The 22,530-nt window shown below is 40.1% G+C and overlaps 1 protein-coding gene across 1 annotated transcript in view; it reads left to right on the plus strand.

Moving 5' to 3' along the window:
- The window catches only part of LOC111655265 (plexin-A1-like), a 254,910-nt gene that overhangs the window by 120,365 nt on the left and 112,015 nt on the right, over positions 1-22,530 (plus strand). Inside the window, exons 4-8 of the mRNA XM_023406597.2 lie at positions 3,057-3,188; positions 18,215-18,315; positions 20,263-20,386; positions 20,756-20,909; positions 21,833-21,932. Coding sequence (XP_023262365.1) covers positions 3,057-3,188; positions 18,215-18,315; positions 20,263-20,386; positions 20,756-20,909; positions 21,833-21,932 — 611 coding nt within the window. The remainder of the gene's footprint in view (positions 1-3,056; positions 3,189-18,214; positions 18,316-20,262; positions 20,387-20,755; positions 20,910-21,832; positions 21,933-22,530) is intronic.

Consider the following 22,530-nt stretch of genomic DNA (forward strand, 5'->3'; position numbering starts at 1 on the left):
CCCACCCCCCCGTGCCAGCTGACCTGAATCCCACTCCAACTGCCCTCTGCCCCGAGCTGTAGGGCAGAGCACGCTCCCTGCTCCTGCCCCCCAACCCCCCTTCGCTCCGCCACAGTCCTTCACTCCTCACAAGTGATAGGGCGGCCCAGGGCATGTAGCAGTTTTAGACAGGTCAGATAAAGTGTTTTTGTTTGTTTCTTGTGAGTTTTCATGTTTTTTTTTTTCTTGTGTGTGTGTGTGTGTGTGTGTGTGTGTGTGAGAGTGAGTGCAAGCTGTTGTTGATAGAGAGAGAGAAAGAGAGAGAGAGATGGAAGTCATCAGAGCCAAGTGGACGAAAGATCAATTCACATAAAAAGTTTCAGTGTGTGTTTTTGTGTGTGTCTTCATGCGGGAGCAACATAAGCGACTGCTGAAACTAATAACAACTGGGTCACACACACAAACACTGTAATTTACAACTTTTGTGACAATGTCTGACAATCAAAATCTCAATATTTTATACTCAGTGTCCCACCGAGAAACTCCTTAAAGCTGATTTGTCAGAGCACTTGACTTTTAACCAAAGCCGCCTCCTCCTCTTAAGCAACAAAAGCACATACAATGATGACAGCCTGTCTGTTAGTGAACCTTCTGTTCAGAAAAAAAAAGATTAAGGGGAACTCTGGAAGTGATTTGGCAGATAATAACCACAGAGACTGTTGAGACTATAATGAGAAAAAAAAAAAAGAAAAAAGGAGAAATGACAGAGCGAGTCTAGGCGACAGAAAGTTTTAGAAGACTAAACTGCTGTCAGGTGATGGATGAGCAGATAGAGGTCGGGAAATTAGAAAGAGAAAGATCCAGACAAAAAAAGTACGGAGGGAAGGAAAAAAATCCACTGGCTGGTTCAGGAGGAGTGACCCTCATGACTCTCATTTTGTCAGTAGACTTAACACCGGCCAGCACCAACAAAAGAACCATCATTCGGTTGTGTAGTATACTTATATCTACGGTGTGGCGGCAATGATTTTGAGTTTCAGCATAAATTGAGAACCAAATGAAAGTGCTGAAAATGTTTTTCAGCCGACAGAAACATTGTGAGTAAACTTCTGAAGTCTTAAATGCAAATGAAATGGGAATTGAATGTTTTTACATGAGGTGAAACCGATTACATTGTTTTCCCGAACACACTGTAGCTGCTGTGCGCTAGAGAAGACGGAATGAGTCTCGAAAGAATTAAAAGTATTCAGCCAGAATTTGTTGTTGTTCTTCAAGGTTAGATGTGTTCAATGCAGAGGCTAAGGATGATAACAAAGATACAGGACAAGGTATAAACCTGATATGTGGCTGGACTGCGAATGGGTGTTCACAGGGTGCCGTAAGTCCAAGACAGTATTTCTTTCCTGGTCAGACCATGCGCCTTGTGCTTTCATCATGTGGACACATGGGGGATGAGATCATACACAACAAAACTAAAGGTTAAATGCTGTTTTAACTTGCCGGCGTTAAATCCTCCTTCAGTTCATGGATGGCGCCACACAGCCAGGCATGTCAAAATGCTTATTTCTAAGCTTCAATATTTAATAGAAGATAATGTGTAAATGCACAATGTGCCGTCAACATAAAAAAGTAAATAGGATATTGTCACAGGAGCACAAGCGCTTGAGAGTAAATGTCCATTCATGATTTTATTTCTGTTCGCACTACAGACTGTTCGGACTGGCCGTGGCGCGCCCTGGGAAGAAGTCCCAGTTTGCCGCCACATCGGTGGTCCGGTTAAAAACTCTGAAACTCTAGCACCCAGAAATGAGACATGCGCTTATTGCAGCACGTCAGTGCAGCAAAAAAAAAAAAAAAAAAAAAAGCCTTGTTAAGAAACAAAGGGTTTCAGTCCACTGAAACACAAGAGAGCTTTCAATTTGAAACGGTTACAGTGTGAAGTGTTGAATTTGTATTAACTTGTAATGCAGTAACGCTAAGAGGGCAAATGGGAGCGGATCAAAATGAGGCATTGTACATTGTACAATTATCAAACAGGGGAAAATAGAAATAAAGGCTTGTTACCTTCTGCAGTTGAGTTAGATAAAGGGTTAGGGTCGAAACTGTTGTGGATTTGCTGAGGATGTAATAGAAACGTTTCACGCCAAACCATTTTGAAAAGAGCAGCGGCCGGCGGGAAAAGTCCGACACTCGGCTAGCCGACCAATGGTGTAGCTTCATCACATCTCACTCAGTCGAGGACATTCGCAGATGTAGTGCTGTCCCCAGGCTGATCCAGCAGAACATATGACAATACTGTAATACAGAGGTTCCTCAAGCCACGGGCCATGATGTTTCTTCCCATCAATACTTGTCATGTGAAGTCATGCTGACGTTCCTGCTTTATCTGTGCTGAAACTGATTGGATGTCAGTGCTCTGTTTAGTTGAAGCATCAGTTCATAACTGTGTGTAAAAAGGAATATGTATGATGATGACAGCCTTGAAGGTGGTGTAGGTCTTTTATTATTATGACTGTCTTGCACATGAAATTTGAAAAAATATTATCATATATCATCATATATAAGTATATGTGATCTCTGGTTTTTATTATTGTTCATTATTTGCCCATATTGTCTAGCCCTGATAGGAACCTGCAAATGTTGTTGCTTTTGTTGTTGTTTCACACAAATTGTACAAAACACATCCTCTCACTTACCTCTAGTGATATTGAGCCATGCAGGTAATATTGGTTTTTATCTGGCCAGGTTTTGAGATATATAAGAGATATATGAGATTTCTGCTTCCATTCTTAATACAATGGCGGTGAATTGAATTTTTGTTGGTGGTGTGTTGCAAATAGCATCATGTCTCTGCAGGTACAAAGTCCCCGTTTCTCTAATAATCCACAGACCACATGAATAGTTTTTATTTCATCTGAGGAAAATTCCTATTCCTGTTACAACTGTTCACAGTGTGTTCACGGGATTACCATGAGTAATCAGGGGAGCAGCCACGGCAGCAGTCAAGTGTGATTTATTTGTCCTTTGTTGTTTATACTATTGTTAACCAGTAACCATTCTTCTCTGTCCTCTTCCAGATCCTTGTGAACTCCATTACCCAGCCTGCCTTGCTGTATGAAAATGTGGTGGTGAGTGATGGGAGTCCCATCCTTCGAGATCTTCTCTTCAGCCCGGATCATCAATACTTATACGCCCTCACCGATAAACAGGTATGAGAAGCACACACGTGAACACTCACAATACGGTGATATATTCATGCAAGGTTAGCATTGTGTCCCATAAATGCATCCTACTGTTGCCGTGACAACTGTAAGGATATGATGATCTATGGTCATTTTTCTGTCTGGTGGTTTTAGGGTGAGCTCTAGTGATATACAGTGATATAAAACACACACACTGAACAAGGTGTGCATGTAAGTGTACATATGTTTGCAACGATATACACACACTGCTTCCACACTCAGATCGACAGTACTGAAAACAGATCCAGAGAAGTTTAGAGAGAGAGAGAGAGAGAGAGAGTAGAAGAAAAAAGAAAATGAGGACAGGGGAATAGCACCATAAACAGTTAATGAGGAAAGATGTATTGAAATCATACAGAGGGGGAGCAATCAAGCTAATTACATACCTACAGTGCATGTATACATTTGCAAATTAAGCAGTATTACATGTCCATGCGCGCGCACACACACACACACACACACACACTCACACACACACACACACACACAGTCATGAGTGCTAATTAATATCATGAATATTAAATGTGTCATATATAGGATGAAGCCTCATATCCCCCTTCCACCAGGGATGGCCTACAGTATACACACAACCTCTGCATTTGAATTGAAGTGTGAAAGATTTAGTCTTTCAAAGTGTGACAGTTTTAGATTTTTGAATCAAACTATGCAAGAAAAAAACCAAATGAATAATAAATCTGGTTTTCACTTTGAAGGCCCGGTCACGTCCGCATTTAAAACACTATCTAGTTTATTAGCAGTGTTTCATTTGACCTCCTCTGTGAGTGGATAAACTATGATCTACATGTTTTTCAGACATTTATGGGGCAGGAGTTAATAGTACAAATACATTATTTTTAATAAGCCTACACTTTGTGTACTTATTGTACTGGTAGCGACCAAGCTAACAAGCTTGCCAACTATCAGTTTCATTCCTTTAACAATTCTTTAATGAATTATTAAGCAGCGAAATGCAGCGAGGGGGAATAAACAGAACTGTAGCAACTCTGCAATCACTAGCATGTTCCAAGCTGGCTAACATATTAACGGTTGGCTTGGTAGCTTGATACAGTACTTTACTATGTAGCCCTGCAAATAATCACCAAACTTTTAGAACAAATAATTTAGCAAAGATACACAAATGAATTTCACTGTGTCACTTTCTGCATGATAAGGCTTTAGTTTACAGTTCATAGGGTAAATGTTGCTACTTTTATTTGATTTAGAAAATATGTATTTTCAATGGACTCATGAAAGCAAGTGCACTTAAAGAGCATATTTACCAAATCTGTACGTTTTTGTAGTCACTGTTGTCCAGTATTATGTGGCTTTTTCAAATGAATTTTTCATGATTTGCTTTTGTCTCACTGACCTCTCATTTCCCACACTTGCTCATCTGCAACATAAACGGTACAACGAAATCCTGCAGTCGTGGCATCTCGGCGTTGTTATCTTGACCTGTCTTCAAACAATTTGTCAGAGTTTAGCTGCGGCTGCTCTTCCACTTTCTCTCTTCTCCTTCCTTTACCTGCATGACTCTTATCTCCTAACGGTTAATGACCGCGATGTGATAACCTTCAATGAGACTCCCCACTATGTAGACAGTAACTGCCATGTGAGTGCTGTGTAATTTACCAGCGATTAGACATAATTGACTTCCATGTATCTGAATGAGTCCGAAGAGGAAGTGGAGTGTAATTGATACAAATGGACGTCGTCTGTGTTGATTTGACCGGGGGAAATAAGGCCCCTTCGATCATGGATAGGAGTCCAGGGAGTGACTTGTACTGTACCGGGAGATACATAAATATATACTGATGCAGAGGGAGCCTACCCACATGAACACACTCGCTGAAACACAGAATCATGTATGCATGCATAGAAAGAAAAACTTGGATTTGATTCGGATTTAATTCCCAAAATTACTAACATTGACAACAAAATTAGAATCAGTGTGAGTTCCTATATTCATTATACTGCCAACAGCAGAATAAAGCTGAATTTCTAGATCGTGACAGCGCTGCTAGATCAGCAATATTACAAAATGTACTGTAATTGCAAGGTCAAGTCTCAGATGAACCACAGAAGGTGAGTGTCTGAAAGAGAAACTAGAGCTTTGGGAAACCTTCAGAATCATTTACTGTACGTTTGCAAAAAAGAACAAAATAGTGAGCTGTCAACAGAGACTATAAGACTTAAGCAATGCTATCAATTATAATGATAATACTGTACCAGCATTGGGCCTGTATCCAATAAGTATCTGTGATTCAGCCAGCAGTGCTCAGCAGCTGCGCAGCAGGATGAAGAAAGCTGCATGGAAAGTCCATGCTGGGAGTGTTTGCAGATTTTCCCTTTTAACTCCTGTCATCTGCATTAAAGATGACTGCTATTGCCACCAGAAAGTCTGTTTCAATTATTAAAGCCAGTGCTTTATTTTTGATGAGCGCTGATATGTCCACTACATGCCTGTGCATGTTAGTGCAGCGAGTATGGGAGGTCCTGCGACAGGGAGAAGCCTGGTAGAAACCACAATGCTTCTCCGCTCAGAGTAGGGTTAGAATATAATCAGGAATCCAGTTTGAGGGTTTTTTTCTTTCTTTTTTCCTCCAAAACTCGTTTTCTTTTCTTTTCTTTTCTTTTCTTTTCTTTTACTAAAAGGAACAGTTTGATATTTTGGGAAATGTGGTCATTCATTTTCTTGCACACTTTCTTGACATGGAGGTTTTTGAGTTAGATAAAAAAAGATTAATAGCAAATGCTAGAGCCGCCAGGCGATTAGCCTACCTTAGCTTAAAAAATGAAAGCAGGGGGAAACAGCCAGCCTAAATAAATCTGCCTGTGGGTACATTTAAATTTTAATAATTACCGTATTATATTTTGTTTCCTTAATTCATACAGAAACAGAAAAACAACAAGTTGTAATTTTACAGGGAGTTGATGTGATGGCAAAAAGACTCCAGGACATGTTAGTTAGTGAACTTTATAGTCGCTGACAGGGAGGTTTCATGCTAAGCTAACTGCTTGTTGGTAGCCTCATATTTAGTATGTAGATATGAGAGTGGTATTGATCTTCTCATTCTTCTTTCAGAAAGAAAGGAAATAAGCATATTTCCCAAAACGTTTCCTCCTTTACTATTAGATATTCTTTCAAAAGCTACAATAGCAAGTTCAAATGGATTCAAGATGGTAGATTTATACAGTGGCTATATCTGTACCGGATAATTTTTGCCTCACACACATGCTGTGATGGCAATTTTTGTTTTAAATTTTATCTTTTAACTGTAATTTTGTTTCAGTGAAAATCCGAAACCACACTATTTGACAGAGTAGACAAGACAGAGTGACCATCTCTTTGGACGGCAGAGATAATGGCCTTTCACTTCAACATTGACCAAATTCACAGTCCAGTCAGAAAATGAAACAGAGTATAAGAGATAGAGAGAGCGAGAGCTGTGGTGGGAGTTGAAAAGGTGGGAAAATATAATTGGTTCGCAGGATATGCTCTGTTCCTTTCTCTGCCTCTTTCCCTGCCTCATCTTTTCAATATTCTTAGGGGTCCTCACTTTCAGATGGAGTGAGTTTGTGGAGTAAGTGCTCTCCCGGTTGCGGCTTCACACAGCATAGAATAGAATAAGGATCTTCCCTCTGCTGCTGAATGTGAACTTGTGTTCCAGACAGTACAGGACCAGAGGGTGTGCAGAGCCTCCTCAGCCTGCTGATGAGGAACGTTTTCCTAGCCAGAGGCTGTCTGGACTCCAGATAATGTATCGTGGTTTAAGGTCGCCGGCCAAGCCCAGGGGTGTATAAACTCCTGCTTTTCTTTCAAGCCAAAAAAAAAAAAAAAAAAGTATCCAAAACAAAAACTGTAGCTGTTTTCTCTCTGGTCTGTGGACAGAGGTTTAGTTACATTCGGGGATCCAATCTAATGAGAAAATACAAGGAATGATAAATTCCCCAACAGCAATAGCACAAAGTTTAACAATGTTTGATCAGTTGTCTTGAGACTGCAGGAGTTTAGAGATGTAGCTGCCTGTTACGGAGAGCGTAGATTTCCAATGCGGCTGCCAGAGGGTGTGGCATGTGCCATTAAGTCCAAGGGTGGTGAAGGTGCTGCGATCGAATGGGAAGAGCAAAGGGGTTCCCATTAGTGAAGCGTGTCACAACCTTGCGGCTACAAACACATAAAAGGTTTACTTTGATAGTCAGGTAAAGATTAGCTTGTTGCATATGGTGATAGTGTGTTAGTTACATTGTGGTGGGTTAGGGTTAGGATACAGGACAGCAAAAATAAACATTTCTCTACATTTTGTAATTCATGTTTTTTTAAAGAAGCTATTTGTAAGTTTCGCTATTGCTGCATAGCCAGCATTAGCATTAACAGCTGTTTACTTACCAGCGTAGAAGAAACGTTCAGCATCAAACTTCACTTTATGATACCAAGTCACATTAACGTCCAGGCTGCCCTGAAGAAGCAGCGCTGCTCAGAGGGCGTATTATAAACTCTTGTCTTGTAAACACAATGATAGCTGAAGCTCTTGCCAAGACAGGTAAGTAAACAATTGCTAATGCTAACGCTGGCTATGTAGTAATAGCTAAACTTACAAATAGTTCCTTTTGAGGCAAAATGTTTTTATGCACACATGCAAAAGAATTAACCGCAAACGTCGCAGACACAAGTGAAGTCCATGTTTATGTTTTATTCCAGGGAAAATACTTGCAAACCGTAAATTGTCACCTGTGATACGTGGTAGGACTAACATTAATGGTAAACAGGCTAGTTTTTGCTAGTTTCTGGAATATGCCAGATATATAAGACCAATAAATACAAGGCCAAATGTCAGTGTCAAGCTGTAAGCTTGTGGTTAACATGCAAAAAGTTGCTTATTTCCATATCCGGCAGATAGAACAACATTAGCATTAATTTGGAGTCATGTTTCTGGCAATTGAATATTCTCACCCCAATATTCCCTCTGTTTTTACCCCTGTTTTAGTTTCCACAAAGTCCTCAGGGTAATAGTTGGCGTCTCAGTTTGCTAATTACAGGTTAGCATGCAGTAACGCTCTGGGCTATAAGACCAAAACAATGAGATGAAAGCCACTAAATTAAAAGAGCACAGGGGACCTTAAAGTTAGGTGACATGTAAAAATGTGTGCATAATTAACAACTCTTTGAAACTGAAATAACAACAAAAAAAATGCTGTTGAAGACGGTGATGCAGCTCACTCCTGCACCTGGGATCTTCTGGAGTAAGGTCTGCTGTATGGCAGGACCCTTCTCACCATGCCACTTGAAATCCCATCATATACTTATATACGTGGACTCTATGATGAGCGTTTCAGAAGTGAGCTATACCTTCACCCTGTTTGTCCTCTTCATCCCCTCTTCACCCCCCCCCCCCCCCCCCCCCCCCGTTCCTCTCTCCTTGTTGAATAATAGAAATGCCAAGTGATGAGAGCTCAAACATCAAAAAGCCCATTTCCCAGCTTGACAGAGCAATTTACCTTTTCCCATATTCACTCACACACATAATTAAAAGTGGTGGATTGGACTGCAGCATATAGACTGCGCATCTGTACAGCAGTAGAGACTCGCATGTAAGCATCCGCACACGTAGAGTGAAAACATAAAACCGTCCGATTCACTGCGAGAGGAGAGTTTTCGATTAGCGAGCAATGGATTTATACACAGCTCTCTTTGTGTCTCTGCTATATACACACACACACACACACACACACACACACACACACACACACACACACACACACACACACTGACACTAACACACACACAGTTTCTCTATGTCCTCTCGCTCTATGTATATCTATGTATCTCTGCCTGCCTTTAGCTTTTGGTCGGTTGCTTTCTGGTCAGTGATGTCATATCGTTTTTGTGCTCATAAAAGCGAACAGTGACTCTAAATCAATTTTATCATTGCTGTTGTTTCCTCCTTACATGTTTAAATTGTCCCGATTTAATAAAAACAGCAGGGTAAGAGAGATTTTTCATCCTGTCATTACAGTCTGTTGTTGACGTCACCGAGACAGACATATTTCTTGGATCCTTTATGTCCCCATGGTTGACATCACCTAATTGCTTTAAAGGAAATGACTAAGTGGATTACATCTCATAATATATTGATTTCTACTGTACCTTTTCTACCTAATTACTCACTTATCATATAATTACCTTGTGCTGCTTCCAAAGTGCAGCTATGAGGTGAAGCTTTCTATTTACCTAATTCCTATTATAATGAGTTATTCTTAGATTTCATTACAGGCTAATCTAGCCAGAGGCCATGTATTTTATATTTTGATTTGTTTTTTTGGGGGTCTTTGTAATCTACTTCTTCATGTGATCTACTGGGTGTACAAAGCAGATCTGAAGCCAAGCCCAGCCTCTGATCTTTTCCCCGCCTTAGCGACACCACCAGATTTCCACTACTGTACTCACAGGGCAAGGTCAAGCCTGTCTGCTTGTAAAACAGCTTCGTAAGGTGACCCGCTGGCAGCCAAAGGCTTCGCCCCCTGCCTCCGCGAGGCCGCTCAGACAGTGGCATAATGGTCTGATGATGTACCTCCGTGTATTGATTTAGCTACAGTACAGAAATGTACTGAGCTGCACTGTACTGCACAGCGGAGAAACCCTACCCCTGGCACCGCATCAGAGAGGGTTCATATTCAATTCACTCAGCATTTACTGCACTTGGAGGTCAGGGAGAAAAGACTGTCGTGTGCTCCCTTTTTAAAACAGTTTCTTTGGTGTTTGTCCAACTTTGAAGTCGCTCAAAAAATGTTAGTGAAGACAGGGACGGGGAGAATAATGAGACGAGGATACAGCAATCTAATGGAAGTGCCCTTGGCCCTGTCAGCTAATTGCAGAGTTGATTTTTGGGATGGCATGTCTTAGCAGTTGTTTTTTCCTTGGCAAACTGAAATTAAAGTGACAGGATTGTTAAGACTATTGCTTAAAGTCACTGTCATTTCAAGCAGAAGGCAGCCGTGAAAATAAATTCTGAAGTGTCTCTGAGAAAGACATTGAAGTCTTCCCGGGCCACTGCTGTCTGAAGATGAAGGCTGATACTTGCCTTTTACTCACCTCTGACCTCCAAAAACATTTTTTTTGCATAAACCAAAATGAGCCCGCTCATTTTGGTTTATGCAAAAAAAAAATGTAAAGTAGATATAAACAGTCACTGTGCCTGGCTTCTTCTGAGACATAGAAGCTGTTTCTTAAGTTGACAACAGTAGAGGAAGTGTTGTAAGAAGTGTTGATAGCAGCTCTTGCTTCTGTGCTCATTAACAGTCTGTGTGGCGTCCACTGCATGTGTTGTGGTGTTTTCTTGTGAGGGTTTGAGACCTGGGCACAGCTACAGTTTCCTCATGGTGGTAGTCAATTTAACAACTGGGAAATGCACATCATACCGTCTCTGCACAAAATCCAATTCAGGCAATTAGCGTTGAATTTCCAAAACATTTGATGAAAATATTTTTATTGTCATTTCAAACATAAATAACACATTTTTATTAAATATCCCTGCAAAACTTATGATTGCTTACAACTTAAAATAATTCATGAGGCCTTTTTTAAATTTAGTCAGATTTTATTTTAGTTGTATCATTATTATATGAATCATATTTGCACTGTGGATGGCGTGATAACTTAGTCCTTTTCTTATTTGCACAAACCTGCCTCAAGGTGTCTGTCTGTCAAGGCAGAGATGAGTGATCGGCTGATCAGAATGTGATTTGTGAGACGATCAAAGAGACGGACAGCGAGAGAGAGAGGGAGAGAGAGAGAGAGAGATGTCTTAATGTGGCTGAGAGGAACAGCGTGACTTGGGTTTGAGCAAGGGAATGGATTAAAGTTGATTTGTCAAAGAACTGAACTGAGTGACTCTGAAGGTGTGTGTGTGTGTGTGTGTGTGTGTGTGTGAGTGTAAATAAGCGAAGGCTGAGATGGACATGGGGTGTATTAGATCTTTCTTGTAAGTTTGTATGTTTGAATGCTGCTTTTTGGAGCAAACATCAGGCATGATCATTTTGTATATGAACCACAGTGTGTTTGAAGCCACAGTTCAGCATTTGCTTTTAATAATTTGATGACGAGATTGATACCACTCGTGTCTGTTTGTTGAATATGAAGCTACAACATCACCTCTGTTCGAAGGTCAAAACATCTCTACCTCTAAAGCTCAATAATTGATATGTTACATCGTACTTGTTAAAACTTGTTAAAACTACAGCTGAAAGCCTCTTTATTTAACTTGGCTTTTGATTAATTCTCTCATATTTTACTGTTCTTACTAGTTTCTATTTTTATTTTCATTTACTTATCTTATCTACAGTCCTTTTATTGTTTATTTTCATTGTCCTTATATATTCCTTTTTTATATAGTACAATTTGTTAATACAATTTTTTTTTTTATTGTAAAGCACTTTGAGCTACACGTCTTGTATGAAAAGTGCTGTATAAATAAAGTTTATGATTATTATTGGTTAAATTCTGAAGTAAAACATGAGCTTCACAGGTGCTGGTAGGCAGAACAGAGCTAAGCTAAGCTAGCCGTTTGCCCCTGCGTTCTAAGCTGACCGGCCTCTGCCGTAGCTTCATTTTTAACTGCTCAGAATAAGAAAGTGGATATCCCCAAAACTGTCCCTTAATGTTCCTTTCAGGCGAGCATGGCTTCTTCTTTAGCGTAAAGGGAACACTCCACCGTTTTTTTAATTCTCACTAATATTAAGGGTGTATGTTTACATCAAGTGATACACAATGTGGTTTTAAACTGTAAACACCCACTGTAATCTCAGCCTGATCTACACAGATCTACTAAAATTTCTTCCTGCTATTTGTATTGCACAGGAGTGACACAAAGGGAGAAATGACAAAGATAAACATGTTAAAGAAGGAGACTTTACAGGTTTTGCTGGTCATACACTGTCAGTAGGGCGTTGGGTTTCCATCACACTCCCTGTGGGATGAAGAAACTGCAGGAATATGGCAAATACCTGCTGGTGATTACAGAGCTAATGAAAACAAGAATGCACTTTCTCAGGATAAGGATGGAGAGAATCTCTTTCTTCACAAAGGTCTATATGTCTCCTCTGTTTCTGCGCCCGCTGTCTTATTTCTTCCATGGTTTTGTCTGTTGGGTGTTTACCAGTGATCTATGGTCTCATTTGCTGTGTTTTTTCTGTGTGTCCAGCCAAATTCAAGACAGATGAGAGCACAGCACAAAGATGGAAAGGAAGAGAGGGAAGGGAAATTGGAGGGACAAATAAATAAATAAGTAAAACCAAAATTTTAAAGGATCCAAAATTCTCCAGAGAGGAAAAAGTGTGTCTTATAAGAACCTAGAGTCATATAACATCCAGAATTCATTGTTTGTGTGTGTATGTGTGTGTGTGTGTGTGTGTGTGTGTGTGTGTGTGTGTGTGTGTGTGTGTGTACCTGTTTGCTGTGTTCACTGAATTGTAATTTACAGCCACATGTTAAAGTTCATGCAGTTTATTAACTCACAGAGCAGCTGCATGAGCAAATACTTCTGCATCAATGTATGCATGTTACCACAAATTGCATATCTGTGTGCATGTTGCTGGTAACATGGGCGTGTGTGTGGCAGTCTCAGAATCCAGTTTACTGGCAGAATAAGCCATCCATCACCCTATTGTGTAGTGATAGCGCCTTATACCCCCCCACCCCACCCCCACCCCTCTATATTATACAGATGGGACAATTACAGCTGGGCCTATAGCTGCAACTAGCTGGGACCACACGGGCCCCATATGCGGAAAGAAACATCAGTCGCAATTACATTTGTGTGTCTTTCTCATCCATCCTTCGCTGCATTCCTCATACCGACCCCCCCCCCCCCCTCCCCCCCCCCCCCCCCTCCTTCCACCCACACCCCCTTCTTTCCTCTCATCTGCCACTAGGCAAATTAAGAGCCTCTCTATCACGACCCAAATGAGAGAAGCTCATTTGTAGCTGTTATTTATTTGTAACCCCCTCCCTACATCCACCCAGCATCTCCTCCGCTCTCCCTCTCTCCTCCGCTCTGGAAATATGACAAAAAAGAAAAGAAAAAGCATCTGTATCACACCAGAAGTTTTTTTTTTTTCCTTTCTCCACAAATGCTGTCCATTATTAGTTTGAAGACTAAAAACTAATGGTTAAAATGGGCATTTTTTTCCCTCTGAGATCTTATTCTTTCCTCCACCTCTTCTGCTCATTCTCCCCACCACCCCACCACCCCCTCCCTTCACTGTCCACAGATGAATGTGTTTCCCTCTGCAGCCGCAAATAGGCCAGGGATGAAAATGCCATATTTAATATAAGTGGGTGATTCTCACTTACTTACTGTCTCACACACACACACACACACACACACACACACACACACACACACACACACAAACACAAACACGCACTCCTCAGTCACCTCAGTAAGACAAAGAGTCTTTGGCTGAGCATCTCTCGTTTCCCATCCCATTATCTGTTTTCTAAAACTCAATAATTGAACTGTTCTATTGGAATACATCATCCGCCCCACTATCACAAAACCCCATTGAATAAACTTCTCTCCCTGGTTATTGTGCTTGAGGATGACATGTTTTTTTTTTTTTCTCCTCCCTCTATCAGATAGGCTGTATTACTAGCGTGGTATTTGTCCAGGCGCAAGTAATGACTACAATTTGCTGCTATTTGGTGTCCTGTAAGAGGCCTGTGCCTGGTAATGGTAGCATTATAATAGTTATCAGACACAGGTTACTATTATCATGCTATGAATCTGCCATAAGATAAGAGGAGACGTACAGTGTGAGGATAAAACAGGCTTCTGTGCTGTTTGCATGAATGCTGTCTAGTGGATATATCTGGAAATAGCATCATATTAGGATTATACAATATCCCTACCACAAAAGGACAAAAGTAACAGGCGCCGAAATATATTGGAAAGGGTGGTCTGTGTTAATAAAGTTACTAAAATATCATAATATCAATTTCATTCAGTGTAATTTTACTAATACAACTCCATCACCATTGGTTTTGGTTTTCCTTTACCTGTATTAGAATGACTTTGCTGATATGAGTTTACAGCCCTGTGAGGCTGTACAGAAGCACAGCTGTGCTCTGAGCTAAATAATGTCAGCTAACATGCTCATAATGACAACAAGTTATTTTCGTACCATTTTAGTTTAACACGTCAGCATGCTAACATTTGCTAATTAGCGCTAGCCTATACATGACTTGCTGACGGAGATGTCATTGTTTTGCAGGTATTTGGTCCTAAACCAAGGTATGAGACAAATTAAAAATTTGGCCTTGATGACGGAGCTGGATTAAAAGCTAGCGGATCACCAGAGCTATTATACTTCATTATAAGTAGAAAACAAATGTCTGAACCAAAGTTCATAGCAATGTGTCCATGAGACATTTCACTGAAAACCACAAATGTTAACCTCATGGTGGGGCTAGAGGAAAAGTCAGGGGATCATTAAAGTCATTACGATACATCATCTGGGAACCATGAATTCCTGTAGAAAATATTATAGCAATCTGCCTCGTAGACCTTGAGATATTTCACTCAGTGAAATGTTTGAGCTGGTGATAATTTAGGTATCACCAGAGTCAGTGGGATTCATCCTCTGGGGACAATCATTGTCTGGCAATTTTGTGGCTATCCATTTGGTAGATATAGACACATTTCACAAAAAAAAAGCCAACCTCATGTTGGGGCTAAAGGAAGGTTCAAGTGGTCAGGATTCATCCTATGGGGACCATGAATGTCTGTGCAAAATATCATGGCAATCCATATGATAGTTGTTTCTGTCTGGAGTATAAAAAAAAAATTCAGTAGAACTTTGCGTCTTGCTTTACATACATATTATATGTCGGTAGTTTCTTCGTTTGCAAAAAAGTGCATGCTTTCTGTGTTTTTACCTACCTAAGATTTTGTGATTTGTTGTGTGCAAACATACATCTGATACTGATTTTAAATTTGTTGTGCATTCTTTGCAACTATGACCCAAATGCTACTAAATCATACATGTCAGAAGAGAAACCTGACTTGCACCCTAACAGACAAACCAAACTGTCTCACCACGCCACAAATGGAGTCCAAAGCGTTGCCTGGAATGTAAAGTTTTGATGCTGACTGCTCACACTGACACACACTTACTGTTTGAAGTTTGAGAATTATTATTATTTTTTTAAAGTACACGAAGGAAGAGTTTCCTCTTTGAAGGTTTCTATGCTGCTGCGCCTGCAGCTTCCATTAGAATTCACCCTCACCACCTTCCAGCTCACCTGGTGTGCCCCCTGCATCTGCAGTGTTATTGATGTCGTACTTCACCTGACACAGGCAGCTGGAGGTGTGTGTGCCTGCATGTGCTCATGCGTGTGAGCTTGTCTTGCGTGGTCAGCGATGTATTTAAGTATTTAACAACTGCCCCAGAAAACTTGTTTCAAACTCTCAATTTGCTTCAAATAATAATTTTCACATTTTCCACCAATGTGTGGGCTGGTGTGTGTGTGTTTCTTCGTGTGTGTGTGTGTGTGTGTGTATGCCTGAGGCGGTTTCCTGTCTGCCAGTCACTGGCAAACAGCATCCAGCAAGTTGAGATAAGCCATACGGATGCAGATAATGTACACTGGAGATTTTGGAGATTTAAGAGTGAGCAGAGTAAACTTCAGTATGCACAGCCATGCTTAAAGCATTTCAAAATGTTCTCTTAAAGGAGAATTCTGTGACTTTAGAGTATTCTACAGCCTGAGTGAAATTCAACTTGTGCTTCCTGGTAATTGTGCAGACAGATGGCAGATGGTGAAGCTGCAGACAGCAGCAGAAAACATGTCTGTTTAATGATAACTGCAAAGACAACTATCTGTGGAAATGGACTTCTTAAACGGTAACTCTCGTCCGTCTCACCGTGTCTCAAGATGTTCACGGTCTTCTTTGGTAGCGGTTTAACAGACAGGTAAATTTGGACAGCATTGTTTGATGTCCTTGTTAATACCCAAATTCTATGGTTTCCCCAAAGAGATCATTAAAGTTTCATCTTATCTTAGTCATGCAGACACACAGATGGCAGCCGGTAGAGATTTAGCGGACAAAAGGAGTAATCCTCGATGTTTATCTTAATGGTGTTAAGTACAATAGCATATTCTTTGCAAGGAATTCACAGGCATTAAGCAACTATGCTCCTCTTATGTTCTAATGACTGATAATACAGAAAATTGCCATTCTCAATGTATGATTTTGGAGATTTATAGAGTTTGTTCTAAACAGCTGTGAGGTTTTATAAACAACATATGTTATTATGCATTTAAAATCTGAATTAAAGCTGGAACTTGTTGGGATATCATGTATCTGAGAGTATAATAGGGAAGTCAAGGCGAAACAGCCTGACAGAATGTTTTTTTTTTTTTGCTGCATAGGAGGCCTCCAAAGGATCCTCCTGCATTTTCTATCACACATCCATAAATTTGGGGGATCTGCAGGGGGCAGATTAAGAAAATAATTGGCAAAACTGATGCAGCAGAGGCTGAGCTATCCTGATTTTTAGTGCTGAGTGCAGGTTGAGCTTCAAAGATCCTGGATCCCAGACTTCCCATAATGAAACTTTTTTTTTTGTCTTTACGTTACACTCTCCCTGCTTGGTAAATGCTCGCATCGTTCAAACTCCATGCCCCATGTTTGTAACTCAGGCTTTTTAATTCACAATATTAAAGTCTACTGCCAGTAGCAGCTCTGTGAAGCTTTGAGCTAAATGCTAATATCAGCATTCTAACAAGCTCATGCAAATCACAATGCAAACAAGCCGATGTTCAGGAGATATAATGTTTACCATGTTCAGCATCTTTAATTTAGTGCGTTAGCATGGTAACATTTGATAATTAGCACTAAACACACACCACAGATGAGGCTGACTGGAATGTCATTAGTTTTGCAGATATTAAACCGAAGTGTCGTCCACATTGAAATTATGACCTGATAATGGTGCTAGATGAAAGACTGAGGCGTCAACCATCAGTTTTCTCACAGTTCATCCTGTAGTGAACGTGAATGTTTGTGGCCAACATTGTTGTGGTGCCGGAGGAACAGTTAGGTAATCACCAAAGTCAGTGGGCTGCATCCTTTGAGGGAAAATGCAAAGGTTTGTACAAAATTTCATGGCATAGCATGTAGCTAATTGCTGTTGGGATAATTCTGACATTGCCATCCACAGAGCCGTACATGCTAACATGGCTAAAAATGTGTAGTGTTCAAGCTCAACTCAGAATAACCCTCATGACATCACAAGCTGAGTAGTACTCCTCATTACAAGTAAATTGATTTGTAAAACCGGTTAAGTTAATTTTCCTTTGTAATCCAGTTTTCATATTATCAGATGTAATTCAAAATTCTTCAACATGCAACAAGGGAAACATTATCAGTACATACAGTATCCTAGGAAAATAAGAGGACTGTGTATGGCTGTTAATCTGTTCAGTAAATGAGAGAATAAAAGGTCCAGTTTGTTTTAATTTGAAAGGGCGTTGTCCAGACATTTAGGATTGTTTTCAGTGTAGAATCCTGATTAATTTACTTTTTCTAGATCCTGTTTAGTATCTTTCAAAATAAACTTCTGTCTTGCATCAGCTTGTCCTGATCCACTGGAGAACTGTGGGCATTACATCGTATATTACAGAGAGAGGTTTGTCAGAGGGTGTAATCTTAACCCATGTGTGTGTTTGCATGTGTTTAAACCTCGACTTCTCCCCCCCTTTAGCTCGACTTGTATGCAGCGGTGTGGAGTTTGTAAGCAGCACCTCCAGAGCTGTTTATCTCTGATAGTCACAGTGGGCTTGTTCCTTTAATCTCATGTTCCAGGCACAGGACACCTCCGGTAGATCCTGTTTATACTAGGCCTATATTATGGTATAAGCTGTTTGAAGGTGGTGTACACAGGATTTGTGTGCAACATTAACCAGGTGTGTGTGTGTGTGTATTTTCCAGGTTACACGTGTACCAGTGGAGAGCTGCGAGCAGTACACCTCCTGTGGAGCTTGTCTGGGATCAGGAGACCCTCACTGTGGCTGGTGTGTGCTTCATAATGTGTAAGTGCATCCACTCTTCACTATGTTGATTCCAGGCAGTGGTCTCAGTGGATACGGTAAGCGGGTGCTCTGTGGTTAATTCTAATCTGTTTCTGCGATGAACAAAGTTGAGGAATTCCCATCAATTCAAAGTAACTAGGCAATTATGTAAACCTGTTTGGAAGTGCATGTGTGTTAAGTGTTTGAACACACAGTTCACCTGCTTATCTAAGAGCTATGTTTCCCAAGAAGTCAGAGAAAGACATACATATACATTTACTCACGTGTACAGGAAAAATAAAAACAGCTTAGCTCAGAAGTTCCTTTGGTCTTTGTTTTACACTTCTCATACTCATACTGACCCTTTACACTCCAATCAGCATCAAGTTGGACAAACTGAATTTCCTAAAGATGTAATTGATGCTTAGGAAATTAATTTTTTTTCTGGTCAGTAGCTCCATTCCATAAATGTATTCTGCTAATTCAGTGAGAGACATTGCATTAAGGATTATACAAAATTATATAGTTAGTTATGATGGGAAAAAAAATCTGCTCTTGAAGGAAACATTTTCACAAACACGCATCACTCGTACTTTAGTGAAGTCAACAATACCAAAGGCTTAGCACATAAGGAGGGGGGGGGTTGGGGTGGTGGAGAAAGCTGTGGCAGCAGATGGGGTGGGCATGGAGGTATCAGCAGAGTACTCACCCACAATTGTTGGTATTACCACCTGTATTAATATGAATGGACGTTACTAGTCATTACAAGCAGCTGATGATGGTAAAAGCATGAACGAGCAGCTGGTGCCAATCAGGTAATACGAGTCCAACTTCTGTGCTCCACCTGAACTAATGAAATATTCTATTTGTTTTCTCACGCCACTTGCATACTGGGCTCCATGTTTGACTGCACTATACCATGATTTTGTTTTTAAAATTTATCTGTTATTAAGATTGACAGAATTTAGAATTATTTTACTATTGATAAACCATAGATTAATTATGACTACAAGTACATATTGTTGTCAGGATACCAAATGTCAAGATCCGAAGAACCAACGCAATTGAATCATGTCACCATTAACAAAATATATTCCACTTACCTCTATGTTGAGCCCTTTGAGTTCATAGGTTGTTCATATATAGGGAAGAATGGGGGAGTTGTTGTAACTGTCTTCAAGATAAATCAAAACTGACCACACAACAGTATTTAAAAAAAAAAAAACTCCTTTAGTTTAAAGTAGGCAACATATACGCTGGTAATATTTTCCAATAGCACTACAGATGCAGCAATAATTGCTAATTTTGACGCATAAGAAAATACAAACAAGTTTATTTTTGGAATTATTTTGTCTCATGTTCTCCTCATCCTCCTTATTGAGACAAAGAGCAAAAGTTAATCAGTGAAATTTCATGTGTTTTTAATATGTTGCAAATGTCCCTGATCAGTGGTGCAACTGTCCCGAGGGTTGGGGTCAATGATGAATGATACGTCATGTGTAATCATCTTTAAGTGGTATGGGTAATTAGCAGACGGATGTAAGTTTAATATATTAAAGTTTGGTTGGTCTAGTCCAAATAGTTTTGAAAAATGCAAGTGTTGCAAACATCCTCAGTCTCCCGTACCTTTCTAATTTACCTCTAATTTCCATGCATCTATGCACCCACCAATAAACAGAATCTCTGCCTGAAACCAGCATCCTTGAGTTTGTCAATAAATACCGTACATCACTAATTCAGTGATGCCTGCACTCTAAACAGCCCGGAATATAAGGTGAGGTGAGAAACAGCTGAGGCTGCCAGCGCCACATTTTGACCAAACACTGATCAACATGTATTTTACCTAAAAAGAAAAAAAAAAAAAAAAAAAAAAGGACAACCAGTACCAGGATTGGTGTGATCTGAATGAAACATTATCTCCAAGGCTTTTGAACTGAGACGTGACTGTGGTGCGTCCTCCTTCTCCAGATGTTCGAGGAAGGATCACTGTGAGCGAGCAGAGGAACCGCAGCGCTTCACTACCAGAGTGGAGCAGTGCGTCCGGCTCTCCGTCCAACCTGACACCGTCTCCGTCACCATGTCAGAAGTGCAGGTAAAGTGTGTTGGTGTGTTAGTGTATGCATGTTTAGATGTGTCAGAGCGTGTGTATTGTGTTCGTGTGTATGTGTGTGACAGGGAAGTGGGAGAAAGAAAGACGGACGGGAGAAGTGAGCAAGATAGATGTGAAATGAGATTAAATAAAGCTTGTTCTTGTGTCATCACTGGCAATCTGTCCGTCATTTTGAGAACGAGCTGACAAGTGAGTTTTGAGCCAAATATCTGAGCAGCATTTTTTTGCTGTGGGGCAGTAGAAATCTTGTTTATTGCATTACTATTGAAGTATATCAGTGTAAATTTATGTTGTCCCTCACCTTTCTGCTTCCCCTCCTCCTCCTCCTCCTCCTCCTCCTCCTCATCCTAGTTGGTGCTTCAGACCCAGAATGTGCCCAGTCTGTCTGCTGGAGTCAACTGCTCCTTTGAGGACTATGTAGAGACGGAAGGACGCATCTACGGTGGACGCATCTTCTGCCTGTCCCCCTCTACAAAAGACGTTGCCCCCATCACACGAGACCAGGGTAAAAAAAAAAGTTCCCAGATATCTGACTACCTGAAGGAAATGTGAATAAATTCAAAACCAGCAAAATCTGTAGAATCCCAAAGTGTTTAATATTTAATAAATAAAAAACATTATGAAGTAAATATTAATAAGAATAAATTGTGTAAAATGTGTAAAACTCGGCTCATTATTATGAGTCTCTTTTTTTCCTATCCCTCATAAAAATAGACATTTGGCCTCTTTTCTGCATGTGACACTTTTATTTCACACTGATTTATTTAATGCTGAACTGTTATGACAGTGGTGATGTCAACAGTCACCACTGCTAGCTGAAGAGGCAGGAGCCACGTGATAGGCTGAGAGGTGAGAGGGCGACAACACCACTGGCATGAAATGTGACAAAGCAATTTGCTCATATTACTGTTTTATAATTACTTATTCATTTATTGCTATTACTTCGGGACTCCATATATCTGAGGCAATGAATGAGTCCTGGTGGTCTGCAAGTTAGACTTTCTGTAAAAAAAAAAAAGAAAAAAGTTTATATACTGTGTGTGTATATATATATATATATATATATATATATATATATATATTCACATTTTGGAGCAGGTTAGTTTGCTTTGTTCAACCAGTGCATTCAACTGTGCTCTTAAAATGCACCCACTACTTTGTGATTATCAAAATTAGAAACTGCTGATTCACAAACCTACTGAACAAAACCCATAAATAGCTAAAGGCTCCACAAACACTGTGGCTCCCGAATACCAGCTAAGCAGGAATTGATAAGAAACACATAAAATTAATCTGTTAACACTTCAGAATACATTGGATTGGCCACACACTAATTGTAGATGATATTATCTGTTGTGCACTATGGAAGTACAGGAAGACTGTAGACAAAAAAGTACTGATAATTGGATATTTTGTGTCTCCTCGTAGGTGATCAACGTGTAATAAAGTTGTATCTGAAGTCGAAGGAGACGGGAAAGAAGTTTGCCAGCGTGGACTTTGTGTTCTACAACTGCAGCGTCCACCAATCGTAAGTTGTTGTTTTTTTTACCAATTTCAAAAGTAAAAGTACAAATACAGTTGGACTAGAAGTGGAAGAGAACTATTCTCGTTGCTTTACTGTCATTTTCTTCAAGTTAAACAGCTTGAACGCTATTTTGAATACACAATGATATTACACACGCAGTAAGTTGCAGATCGGTGGAAAGCGGTGATCAATAGACGGCTGATTGTGGTTCTTTACCAAAAGTAATAGAGGTGAAATATTGGTTTGAAAATAACTCCTATAATGGGAAATGGAGAGAAGAGTGTGTAACCTCTGCTAATTCATTATTCAATGTATTCAAGCTTTTTAACAAATCAATTACTTAATTAAATCTCAAGCAATGAAGGGACCACTGGTGACTGAAATAATAAATTGATTTCCAACCATGCAAGTACTGGAAGGGCAACCAAGCTATGGAGGCTTAAACGAGTCAGCTGTGTTCCTTAGAAATGAATTTTAACGCTAATGTAAATAAAGTACTGAGTGAGTCACCACTGGTTTGAAAATTGTTTTTAGGTATTTTTTTGTTTTTGTGTGCGACTGAATCTCTTATTTAACAAAGACGAACAAGTGAGGAAGGAAA

Source organism: Seriola lalandi, unplaced genomic scaffold (genome assembly GCF_002814215.2).
Source record: "Seriola lalandi dorsalis isolate HSWRI2012SDOR001 ecotype SW California unplaced genomic scaffold, Sedor1 jcf7180002054312, whole genome shotgun sequence".
Lineage (NCBI taxonomy): Eukaryota > Metazoa > Chordata > Actinopteri > Carangiformes > Carangidae > Seriola > Seriola lalandi.